At 39.9% G+C, this 13,475-nt stretch overlaps 1 protein-coding gene across 22 annotated transcripts in view; it reads right to left on the reverse strand.

The window, feature by feature from the left end:
* Window positions 1-13,475, reverse strand: part of PHLDB2 (pleckstrin homology like domain family B member 2) — a 248,227-nt gene that overhangs the window by 124,414 nt on the left and 110,338 nt on the right. For all 22 annotated transcript variants that reach the window (XM_084991344.1, XM_084991333.1, XM_084991331.1 and 19 more), the window contains exon 2: window positions 9,137-9,251. In XM_084991344.1, coding sequence (XP_084847470.1) covers window positions 9,137-9,203 — 67 coding nt within the window. In that variant the 5' untranslated portion in view covers window positions 9,204-9,251. The remainder of the gene's footprint in view (window positions 1-9,136; window positions 9,252-13,475) is intronic.

Consider the following 13,475-nt stretch of genomic DNA (forward strand, 5'->3'; position numbering starts at 1 on the left):
CACAGCCACAGATCACATCAGATCTGAGCCGCATCTGCAATCTACAGCTTGTGGCACAGGTGGATCTTTAACCAAATGAGCAAGGCCAGAGATAGAAACAAATCCTCACAGACACTATGTCAGGTTCTTAAACCACTGAGCCACAATGGGAACTCCCCATAAAATGTATTTTTTCATATGTTTATTTTCTGACTCTCCTCACTACAATGTAAGTTTTCTGCAGGCAGGATTTTTGTTTGCCGCCTCCAGTGGTATATCCCCAGTACTCCTAGAATGATGCCTCACATGTACTTAGTGCTAAAAAATGAATGACTTTGACCCAAAGCATAATGGGTGTAAACACTTCCTGGCCTGGAACAATTCCAGCAATACTCTCAACTAGACAGATGTCTTGGAGACAGTTGCTCTCCCTCAAAGGCTCCGAGGAGTATATTTACCAACTAGACACACCTAGAATGGCCATAGTTAGACTGACAATATTCTTGAATAATACAGCTAATAGTTATTGAGACCAACCATTACTCTATGTACCAGGCATTCTTCCAAATATATCACAGTCTTCATTAGTTTAATCCTTATACAACTTTTCGAAGTAAGTACTGTCGGGAGTTCCCATCGTGGCTCAGTGGTTAACGAATCCAGCTAGGAACCATGAGGTTGCAGGTTCGATCCCTGGCCTTGCTCAATGGGTTAAGGATCCAGCACTGCCGTGAGCTGTGGTGTAAGTCACAGATGAAGCTCAGATCCCGAGTTGTGTGGCTGTGGCGTAGGCCAGCGGCTACAGCTCTGATTCGACCCCTAGCCTGGGAACCTCCATATGCTGCAGGAGTGGCCCTAGAAAAGGCAAAAAGACAAAAGTAAATAAATAAATAAATAAATAAATAATAATAAATAAAATAGAAAGAAGAAAAAAGACATGAGCTCTTTCTTTTTTTTCATTTCCTAGGTTCTTTATTTTTTTTAATTTTTCTTTATTTTATTCTTTTGTCTTTTTAAAAGGGCCCCACCCAAGGCATGTGGAGGTTCCAGACTAGGGGTCGAATTGGAGCTGTAGCTGCCAGTCTACACCACAGCCACAGCAACATGGGATCTGAGCTATGTCTGTGACCTACACCACAGCCCATGGCAATGCCGGATCCCCAACCCACTGAGCAAGATCAGGCATCGAACCTGCATCGTCATGAATGCTAGTCAGATTCCTTTCCGCTGAGCCACAACGGGAACTCCCATTTCCTGGATTCTTTAAAATAAAGTACCCTATTTAGTCACAGCTTGCCACACCTTCTCCGTCTGCCATGCCCTCAGGTCCACCAGGGATATTGTGTTTGTAAACTACACAGCAGAACTTCCTTCCCTCTTCCTTTTCTAGGATCTGTAGTGATTACAGTACCTAATGATACTTTTCTGTATCCACCCCTCTCGGGTGGGGAAAGGTGAAGTGTTGCACACAGTGATATTATGAATTATTTATGGATTATGTCATTTGGAATTAGTTTTCATTAGCCAAGACTGCTTGGACTTGATTAGCTCATATCCTGAATCTGTACATCTTTTCCTCTCCCTGCAGTAATAGCCTAACAAATCTTTGACACTATCAACTTGGTCATTGTCAACCCCAGCCCAATTTATGGAATAAGTATTTGTACTAAAGTTATCTTTACTGTTTCACCTATAAAAAAATCAAGACGTTTTTATTTGCAAAGTACAGTGGAAAGATCATTGATTTTGCAGTCAGGGAGACCTAGCTTTAAACCCTGACTCTGCCCCTTTATTAGTCAGGTAATTTGAGTGTATTATTTACTTTCACTAAGAAGTATTCTGAAAAATGGGGCTGATAACACCCAACTCATATTTTTATGAATTGATGTGATAATAAAATCACCATTCTTTGCACAGGAGATAGATAGCCCCCAGGGATTAGTCAAAAGTGTAGTTTTTAAAATAATTATTTTCTTTTTTTAATGAAAATGGTGTATATTTAAGGTGTACAACATGAATAGTTGATGAACATAATATAATGAAATGATTGCTACAGTCAAGCTAATAACATATCTCCTCATGCAGTTATCTTTTTTGTGTGTATAACACCTAAAATCCACTTTCTTCAAATTTCCAATATTCAACACAATATTATTAACTATAGTCATCATGCTATCACATTAGATCCCTAGACTTACTTGTCCTTTAATTGCAACTTTGTATCTTTAACAAACATCTCCCCCATTTCCTCCACTTCCTTGTCCTTGGTAACCACCATTCCACACTCAGTTTGTATGCAATCAGCTTTTTGAAGTTCCACATGTAAGTGAGATCATCCAGTTTTGTTTTTTTTTTCCCCCCTTTCTTTCTGTGCCTGGCTTATTTCACTTAGCATAATGTCCTCATCAAAAGAGTAGTTTCTGACCACTCTTGCCCTTCTCTGGAACTGCTGTCAATGACATCAACTGCTGTGTTGTATTGCTTTATAGAAGTTGAATTCCACTTCATAAACTCCTTTTAGAATTTAGTAGTAGGATAAATATCCTTTCTCAAAAAATCCTTGTACTTTAATTTCTAAGGTACTTTCATCTGTTTTCACATTGGATTTGCAATCATTGTTTAGGAGAACTTTGTAAACCAGTGCTTCCCTTTGTATCCTGGTTGTAAGGAAGCACAGTGTCAAATTAAATATTAAACTATTGTACTATTATAAATTACAATTTATAATATATAGTAGTACAATTATATTGTACTACTAAAAATTAAGTTATAAATTATTGTAATAAAGGTTTTTATATTACCTTTTTTTATATCTTCAGTGCATTCTTTTTTTTTTTTTAAATGACCACATTCACAACATATGGAAGTTCTTGAGCCAAGAATTGAATCCAAGCCACAGCTGTGACCTACACCACAGCTGTGGCAAAACCAGAACCTTAACCCACTGTGCCAGGCCAGGGATCAAACCCAGGCCACCACAGAGACTTTGTCAGATCATTAACCTGTTGCAACACAGAGGGAACTCCTTCAATGCATTCTTATTCCAATAATTTTATTGGATACTTGGATTTCACCCTATGTTCTCATATATATATTAAAGTATATTAAGTATAAATAACACTCTGGGTCTTCAAGTTAACACCAGAAAATTAATTAAAGCGGAAATTTATCCCCAGGTGCTGCTTTATGTTCAAACTATTGTAAGCTTGGTTCTCTGATTATGAGAATAATTTAAATACATTTGAAACTATTAATTTCTGCATCAAAATGTTTCTTTCTGTCCTGCCGCCAATTTCTTCTGTGAGTTTGTATTGGCATTAGGCAAGAACAGGATAACAGTGTGTATGTGTGTGTGTGTGTCCTTTAGATTAACCTATCCCAGCTATGTTTATCTGGCTTACTTTTCTAATCACTTGAGGAACCTGAACTGGTCTACTTTTCCTGCATGGCAGACTTAAAACAAGGAGTTTTCTTTGTAGCTTATCTGCTCATCACAGGAAAAAACCAGTGCTCTATCAGTGGTAATCCTTGATATTGCCAGAAACTCAGTTACTCCTCTTTAATTTTCCTTTCATTTAACTTTCACCATCTTTCCAGTTATTTCAAATTCCCCCTTAATATAATATTTGTTTGTTTGTTTATTTTAGAGCTATGTTTCGCAGGGATAAGTGTTCAAATTTACGTGTCAGATATATACAGACTTAACTGCACTGAAGACTTCTGACCAGTCAGAGCAGGCTCCAGGACTCAGAACATGAGGCATAGTAAACACAAAGGCAAATTTACTAAGAATCTACTCTCTTCCACAAAGGAAAATTTACTAAGAATCTACTCTCTTCCACAAAGGAAAATTTACTAAGAATCTACTCTCTTCCACAGGACTCAGAACATGAGGCATAGTAAATACAAAGGAAAATTTACTAAGAATCTACTCTCTCTGGATAGATGGGAAGTAGAGATAAGATATGTGCTGTATGTCTGTATATAAGGAATTTACTGCCTAGCATGTAACTGTAATATGATCACAGAATACAAAATATAAGAAAATGATACCAATGAGTTTAGAGGAGTTTCCCTGCACCATGAGTCTATCAGGGCAGACAACATGTGTGGCCTTCGTATTGAAAGAACAGGCTTCCAGGAGAGGAGACCGCATGAACAAAGTTGGGGGATGGTAAAGCCAGGGCAGTTTAGGGATGTGGTAAAGCCACAGGACACAGAGTGAGGCTTGGGAGATAAGATCCAGGGAGCTGGGGCCAGATCTGGGGGAGGGGAGAAATGGAGCCTGAATTTTAGATTTCATGTCTAATACCATTTTAATTATGTCATTTCCTTGCTCTAAACTTACGCTGGCTCCTCCTTGCCTGACAAATACAGGAAGAGCCAATGGCCATGTGGGAAGTGGAAACTGATTATACAGGGTTAGGATGAAAGAGAAAGATGAGCTCTAGTCACAGAATTTAAAGATTTCATACTGTATAGCAGCACAAGGAATGTTACTCAGTATTCTGTAATTGTCTATAAGGGAAAAGAAACTGAAGAAAAATGGATATATGTATAACTGAATCACTTTGCTGTACACCTGAAACTAACACAACATTATAAATCAGCTATGCTCTAATAAAATCGAAAAACAAAAAAATAAAGACCTCCTAAAGTGGTCCAGATTCTGTTTCCTAATATGTTAAACAAAGCTATCAGTCCTCACTTGAATATTCACTACAAGCCCAGTTAAGATATTGAATCTCTCTGCCCATTCCTGACCCATTTTTTTTTCATCTTAGGATGACGCCATAGTTACAGATCCTGAATTCTCACAGAAATAAGTATGAAATAGATATGAATTTCAGGAGTTCCCTTCATGGCTCAGTAGTAATGAACCAAACTAGTATCCATGAATACACAGGTTCAATCCCTGGCCTTGCCCAGTGGGTTAAGGATCTGGTGTTGCCCTGAGCTGTGGTGTAGGTCACAGACATGACTTGGATCTTGTGTTGCTGTGGCTGTGGCGTAGGCTGGCAGCTGTGGCTTCAATTCAATCACCAGCTTGGCAATTTCTATATGCTGTGGGTGCGGCCCTAAAAAAGGCAAAAAAAAAAAGTACCTTTTGGCTATTATGGTCAAGTGTTGAACTGGAGTTTCAGTGACTTAATATTCCAATGAACCAGTTATGTCACCAAGGGCTTAAGGCTACTTCCTTGACCTTTTTAACGATTTCGCATTATGGGGATAATTTCTCTCACGTGTACTGTTGAGAGTGCTGGTAAAAATTATTATTATTATTATTATTATTATTATTATTTTGTCTTTTCTAGGGCCACTCCCACGGCATAAGGAGGTTCCCAGGCTAGGGGTCCAGTGGGAGCTGTAGCCACTGGCCTATGCCAGAGCCATAGCAACGTGAGATCCAAGCCACATCTGCGACCCACACCACAGCTCACGGCAGTGCTGGATCCTTAACCCACTGAGAGAGGCCAGGGATTGAACCTGCAACCTCATGGTTCCTAGTCGGATCGTTAACCACTGCACCACCTCGGGAACTCGTAGTAAAACACTATTATATACCACCTGTCTCTTGCTACAGACTTAGTATCAGTGCTCAAAAAGTTCTAAATAGTTGTTTGAAGCAACTATTTTTGAAATACAGATTGTGGTATTTATGACAGTACAGTTCTTTTAGACTCATTTGAATTTCTGGCTATTCACAAGAACTAGACATTTTATGAGTTACAGATATGACTAAAGTAGATGATCCAAATTCATTTATTAAGTTTCTCAAATGGGAACAAAAAGGAGCTCTATTTCAAAAGTCCTTCTCTTATTGTTCATCTCAAGATGTTGAGTCCCAAGGTATAGGAATTACATTTATGAGATTAACATAAGAATCTCCAGAGCTTAGGAGTTCCTGTTGTGGCTCAGCAGTAATGAATGCAACTAGTATCTGTGAGGATTCAGGTTTGATCCTTGGCCTCACTCAGTGGGTTAAGGATCCTGCATTGCAGTGAGCTGCAGCACAGGTCGCAAATGAGGCTGGGATCCCGAGTTGCTGTGGCTGTGGTATAGGCCAGCAGCTTACAGCTCTGATTCAACCCCTGGCCTGGGAACATCCAAATGCCTCCGGGTGTGGCCCTAAAAAAAACAAAAACCAACCAACCAAACAAAAAGAATCCCCAGAACTTTAACATGGGAACATGGATACACTATACCTTTTATGTTAATGTTGAAAGGTAACTTTATAAAAGAGCATCAACCTAAGAACTCACAAGTGGAAAGCTGCAGGTATGGAAATGAATTTGCTAGTCAAGAAGGCAAATACATCTCTGACTAAAGGGTGCATTTCCTTCCACCGTCTTTCTGTGGCTCTCCCTCTGGTTCCTCTCCAAAAAGCCCAGATAAGCTCTGAGGAGCCCAACAACTGGAGGGCTGGTGGGAGGAAACTCGCCTAAGCGCTCCTCATTCCTCTAGCCTGCTGAGATTCATAGGCAATGCTATCAAGACATGCCCTGCTGTGGTTTACTGTTTACCTGTCCCACAAGCTAGTTTTGTCCTTCCTCCTTTCCGGCTCATGAGTTAATCCACGTGACTATCCAGGTGGAAAATTCCTTACACAGGTAATTTGAAAGGATCCATATGAGTAGAGGGCAACATTATTTCAAATGAATAACCCTCTGGTAGTTTGTCTTCAAACGATAGTTTTATCTCTCATGGGCTGTTAGTATCTATATGCAATTCCCTATGACTTTGTAAATAGCTGAATGCCTTTTTTTTTTTTTTTTTTGTCTTTTTCTTTTTAGGGCCACATCCACAGCATATGGAGGTTCCCGGGCTAGGGGTCCAATTGGAGTTGTAGCCACCGGCCTACCCCAGAGCCACAGCAAAGCAGGATTGGGGCCACATCTGTGACCTACACCACGGTTCACGGCAATGCCAGATCCTTAACCCACTGAGCGAAGCTGGGATCAAACCTGAGTCCTCATGGATGTTAGTTGGGTTCATTTACCACTGAACCACGAAGGGAACTCTTTTTTTTTTTAGCCACGCCCACCACACTTGGAGTCAGCATGCAGTGTTTCCAGCCCAGGGATTGAACCTGAATCACAGCAGTGACGACACCAGATCTTCGACCCACTATAGCACCAGGGAACTCCAGAATGAGTTCCAAGTGCTTTGATCCTATTGGAAATGTCAATTCCTTGTTTTCCATTTAAACTGCCCCCACCTTTAGTATAAGAAAGGAGGGAATGTATAGGAAAATTGCTGAGGGATTACTCAGTATCTAAAGCTTGCACTTATGGTAGAGATGTGATGGCCGGGTGGGATGGGAGTAGGCAGACAATGGAATTATAAGCTTCTAAATCAAGCCTCTGTTCTCAATAGCGCTAATTAAAATTTATAATTATTTTATTTGTTGTTTTTTTTTCCCTCATTCCCTCACCTCCCCCACCGCTAACCCCTAAACTTTGTGAGGTCAGGAACCCTTCTGCGTTGTTCACCATTATACACCCAAGTGCCTCCCACCGTCCTTCATTCATGACAGACACCATAAATTACTTGTTGAATAATTACATAACTGGTCTTGAATACTAGAAATCTAATTTCATCATTTCAATGCTTAAGAAATCTCCAGTGACTTCTCCAAGACCTGAGGATAAAATAAATCCACAATCCTTGGTTTAGCATTAAACAAATACGCAAAAAAGTAAGTCATAGGTTTACTTCAGGTTATTTCCTCACCCTTGCTCACCCTTTTCTCTCCCCTCTCCCGATGGAGGGGAGATTTCAACCATAGTAAACAACTTGCAGTTATTCACACATATTCCTTCATCTCTTTCCTCATAACCAGAAATAGTCAGTTAAGGAATCACACATTTCAGAAAGCTTTTCAGAACTCCATCTTAGGTCTTGGTTAGGAGCTAAAGTACTTGCTGTTACTGGATTGCTAATTTTCTGTTTTATCTTTTGTCTCTGCTGAAGACATAAACTCCCTTAGGTAAGAGGTTGTGGTGGCTAATTTTTTTTTGGTTTAACACCAATCTGGATGTTGCTGTGACCATGTTTTTAGATATGATTAGCATTTAAATCAGTAGATTTTGAGTAAAGCAAATTACCTTTCATAACATGACTGGGTCTCATCCAGCAGTTCAGAGCTTAAGAACACAGATCGAGGTTTTCTAAAGAAGGAATTCTCAAGACTGCAACCTAGAAACACTACCTCAGTTTCCAGCCTGTTCCACTGGAACCTGGGTTCAAGACTGCAGCATTAACTTTTGCCTGAATTTTCAGCCTTCGGGGCTGCCCTACAGATTTCAGATTTGCCAGCTCCACCCATGTGAAACAATTCTTTAAAATCCCTCCCTCCCCAGGTCTATTTCTCTCTATGTACACATAAATGTCCTACTGGTTCCGTTTCTCTGGAGAAACTTCATTAGCCCAAGAGTTTTTATTTTAATTCCTGTGTCTAGAACATAGCACAGCAAGTAAATGAAAAAGTAAATCTAGCTTGAAGCCACCCTCCCTTAATAGAGGAGGAATATCAGCTCTCACTGGTGAGGCTGACTTCGCCAGTTCCCCAGCACTTCCCTGAGCACACTTTTCCCTCCCCCCCCTCCACCATAACTTGACCATCCGATGCATAATTTTTTTAAAAAGGTGGAAAATACACATTTTATGAATTCACTTTTTTTGTTGAATGCCGGGGAACACATTACCAAGGTGCCAAACAGCACCACGAGCCCATGAATCAGGAGTAGCTGGGTTGGAGCCGCATTCCTTTTGGAAGGATCAGTAGGATCAGTTGCTCTCCTAGAGCAGCTAAAACGTTCGTGCCTTTCTCTCTGCATCTCATCCTACCCCTTTTTGTATGCGTCCTGATTTCTGAATGATTGATGAGTCACTGGAAAAGACCTCTCCACATCAGCTGCTTTGACCTGCCTGTCACTCAGTATCTAGTCCAAACAAAACCTCAGCATGTCTTCAGTGGCACATGGCCAAAGCTCCAGGCTAGGGTTGACAGCCTTAGGCTATCTTCCTGATGTTTGCTGGACTTCAGGATTTAAGCTGGGAAATGCCATTCCCAGCATACATGGTGGAGAGTACATATTCATAAATATTTAATGAAAACCTCTAAGGATAAAGTAAACACCAAGAGAGTTCTCACCGACATGTTGCCCATCACCAACTTCATCCTCCTTGGGCTCCTCTCTCTGGGCATTATCCTCCTCCATTAGGATCTTCTGCAGGATCTCAAAGGAGAAAATGGGATTGATGCCAGCCTGTGCTCAGCAAGAAAAGAGAGGTGCCATGAGTGAACAGCTCGAAGCCGAGGTGATCTCTGAAAACTGAAGGTCAGCAGCCCTAACACCAGGGGAACATTAGGTGCTATTGAAATTGAAAATCAGATATCCTGGATCAACCTATTTTCCCACTGCTGACTATCCTTTAGAATGACAAAATTTAAACACCTTCACCACAAACCACCACCAAAAAAGCACACTTTTGGATAAAAAATTATAGATTAAAAAATGTGAATACTGACAAACAAGCAATGGGCAATATTTAGACTAAGAGAAGAATCAATTTTTTAATGTTGTTTCTGTTGGGTTTATATTCCATGCTTATTATTTACCAGCCATCCTGTTAGGTACTTTATCTTTATTATATCTTTTAATTCTTATAAAATCTCATATTATAGAAAAGGAAACCAGTGTCCTTGCTCTTAGGAGTTCACCAAGGAGCTCCTGATTTTAAGTCAGACCTTCCACAGCTATAATATATCCAGTTTTCTTTGCAGACTTGGGGATGCTCAGAAGATAGTGTGGTCCTGGAGTTCCTGTCGTGGCTCAGTGGTTAACGAATCTGACTAGGAACCATGAGGTTGTGGGTTTGATCCCTGGCCTTCTCAGTGGGTTAAGGATCTGGCGTTGCCGTGAGCTATGGTATAGGTCGCAAAAGTGACTCGGATCCTGCATTGCTGTGGCTCTGGTGTGGGCCATCGGCTACATCTCTGATTAGACCCCTAGCCTGGGAACCTCCAAATGCCTTGGGAGCAGCCCTAGGAAAGGCAGAAAGACAAAAAAAAAAGAAGATAGTGTGGTCCTGCCATCATGTTAGGGCTTCCATTTGCTGTGTACCTACAATGCCAAATAATTCTCATTTGATTTCCACAATGACACCAAGGCTAAGATATGATGTGAGGATGAGAATTCCATTTTGGACATACTGAGTTGGAGTATGTCTGCAGATCATCCAAGTGAAATCGTGGTCATGGCTAGAGATGTATATTTAGAGGATGATAATCTTGAGAAGTTTTGCTTTTCTTCAAAATGAGAGGGAGCAAGCTAGGCTGGTTCATGGGCTGAGTGAAATAGAAAGGAAAAAAGATCTAGGAGAAAATAGATTAAGTGATGGAGCAAGTTTCTGGGAAAAGAGAGAGGGGGTGATCATCTTACAGTGGGAGGGTTGGCCTTGACTAAAGGATAGATTCCTCATTTCAAGAGGATGTTGATGAAGGAAAGAAGATAAGGATAGATACATAAGTAGATTAAGAGCTGTGTGGCAGAAAGAGTTAGGAGCAGGGGATTTTGTCTCAAATAAACAACCCAACCCTACACCTAAAGCAACCAGAGAAAGAACAGATAAAACACAAAGTTAGTAAAGTGAAAGAAATTGTAAAGGTCAGAGCAGAAATAAATGAGATAAGAGATGAAGAAAACAATAGGAAAGATCAATGAAACTAAAAGACTGGGTTCTGGAGTTCCCATCGTGGCGCAGTGGTTAACGAATCCGACTAGGAACCATGAGGTTGCGGGTTCGGTCCCTGCCCTTGCTCAGTGGGTTAACGATCCGGCGTTGCCATGAGCTGTGGTGTAGGTTGCAGACGCGGCTCGGATCCTGAATTGCTGTGGCTCTGGCGTAGGCCGGTGGCTACAGCTCCGATTCGACCCCTAGCCTGGGAACCTCCATATGCCGCGGGAGCGGCCCAAGAAATAGCAACAACAGCAGCAACAACAACAAAAGACAAAAAAAAAAAAAAAAAAAAAAAAAAAAAAAAAAAAAAAAGACTGGGTTCTTTGAAAAGATTAAAAAATTTTTGATGAGCCTTTAGTCAGACTCATCAAGAAAAAAAGGGAGACGGCTCAAATCAATAAAATTAGAAATGAAAAAGGAGAAACTACAACTGACAGCTCAGAAATACAAAGAATCATAAGCAACTATTATATGACAATAAAATGGACAACCTAGAAGAAATGGACAAATTCTTAGAAAGGTACAACCTTTCAAGACTGAACCAGGAAGAAACAGAAAATACGAATAGACCAATCATAAGTTCTTAAATTGAAACTGTGATTTAAAAACTCCCAAAGGACAAAAGTCCAGGACCAGATGGCTTCACAGGTGAATTCTATCAAATATTTAGAGAAGAGTTAACACCTACCTTTCTGAAACTCTTCCAAAAAATTTCAGAGGAAAGAATAGTCCCAAGTTCATTCTATGAGGCCACCACACTCTGATAACAAAACCGGACAAAATAACCACACATACACAAAAAGATAATTACAGACCATAACTGATGGATATAGATGTAAAAATCCTTAACAAAATAATAAAAAAACAAATCCAAAATATATTAAAAGGAGGATCATACACCATGATCAAGTGGGTTATATCCCAAGGATGCAAGGATTCCTCAATATATGCAAATCAATCAGTGTGATACAGTACATTAACCAATTGGAAAATAAAAATCTTCCGATCCTCTCAATACATTTAGAAAAAGCTTTTGATAAAATTTAATCCCCATCTTTGATAAAAACTCTCCATAAAGTGGGCATAGAGGGGAAGCTACCTAAACATAATAAAGGCCATGTATGACAAACCCACAGCTAACATCAATTTCAATGGTGAAAAGCTGGAGACTTTCCCACTAAGAGCAGAGAAAAAAACAAGGATGTTCTCTCTAACCACTTTCATTTAACATAGCTGTGGAAGTTATAGCCATGGCAATCAGAGAAGGAAAAGAAATAAAAGGAATCCAAATTGGAAAAGAAGAAGTAGAACTGTTGTTGTTTGTGGATGATATGATGCTATATATAGAAAATCCTAAAGATACTACCAGAAAACTACTAGAGCTTATCAATGACTTTGGTAAAGTTGCAGGATACAAAATTAATACACAGAAATCTCTTGCATTCCTATATACTAACAACAAAAGATCAGAAAGAGAAATTAATAAAACAATCCCATTTACCATTGTATCAAAGAAAATAAAACACCTGGGAATAAACCTACCTAAATAGGCAAAAAACCTGTACTCTGAAACCCATAAGGCACTGACAAAGGAAACTGAAAGTGACACAAACAGATGGAACGATGCACCATGCTTCTGGGTTGGAGGAATCAACATTGTTAAAACTGCTATGCTACCCAAGGCAATCTATAGATTCAGCACAATCCCTATCAAATTACCAATGACATTTTTCAAAGACCTAGAACAAAAGTTTTTTAAATTTATACGGAAACACAAAAGACCCCGAACAGCCAAAGCAATCCTGAGAAAGAAAAATGGAGCTGGAGGAATCAAGCTCTCCAACTTCAGACTTTACTACAAAGCTACAGTCATCAAAACGGTATGGAACAGGCACAAAAACAGAAATATAAATCAGTGGAACAGCATAGAAAGCCCAGAAATAAACCCATGCACCTATGGTCAAGTAATCTACAACAACGGAGGCAAAAATATACAATGGCGAAAAGACAGACTTTTCAATAAGTGGTGCTGGGAAAATTGAACAGCTGCATGTAAAAGAATGAAATTAGAACACCCTGTAACACCTTACATAAAAATAATCTCAAAATAGGTTAAAGACCTAAACATAAGACTGGATACTATAAAACTGTTAGAGGAAAACCTAGGCAGAATACACTTTGACATAAATCACAGCAATATTTTCTTGGTACACTTTTTGGAGTAACAAAAACAAAAATAAACAAATGGGATCTAATTAAACTTAAGTTTTTTTTTTTTTTTCTTTTGTCTTTTGTTGTTATTGTTGTTGTTGTTGCTATTTCTTGGGCCACTCCCTCGGCATATGGAGGTTCCCAGGCTAGGGGTCGAATCGGAGCTGTAGCCACCGGCCTACGCCAGAGGCACAGCAACGCAGGATCCGAGCCGCGTCTGCGACCTACACCACAGCTCACGGCAACGCCGGATCGTTAACCCACTGAGCAAGGGCAGGGATCGAACCCGCAACCTCATGGTTCCTAGTCGGATTCGTTAACCACTGCGCCACGACGGGAACTCCTAAACTTAAGTTTTTGCACGGCAAAGGAAACCAAAAACTAAAGGAAAAGGCAATCCACAGAATGGGAGAAAATCTTTGCAAACAAAGCAATCAACAAAGGATTAATCTCCAAAATATAAAAACATCTCGTCAAGCTTTATATCAAAAACCAAACAACCCAATTAAAAAATGGTCAGAAGATCTAAACAGACATGT

Source organism: Sus scrofa, chromosome 13 (assembly GCF_054392235.1).
Source record: "Sus scrofa isolate SSC_HxYL_T2T_F1_AM1 chromosome 13, Sscrofa_HxYL_maternal_Yorkshire_Landrace_v2.0, whole genome shotgun sequence".
NCBI classification, from domain to species: Eukaryota; Metazoa; Chordata; class Mammalia; order Artiodactyla; family Suidae; genus Sus; species Sus scrofa.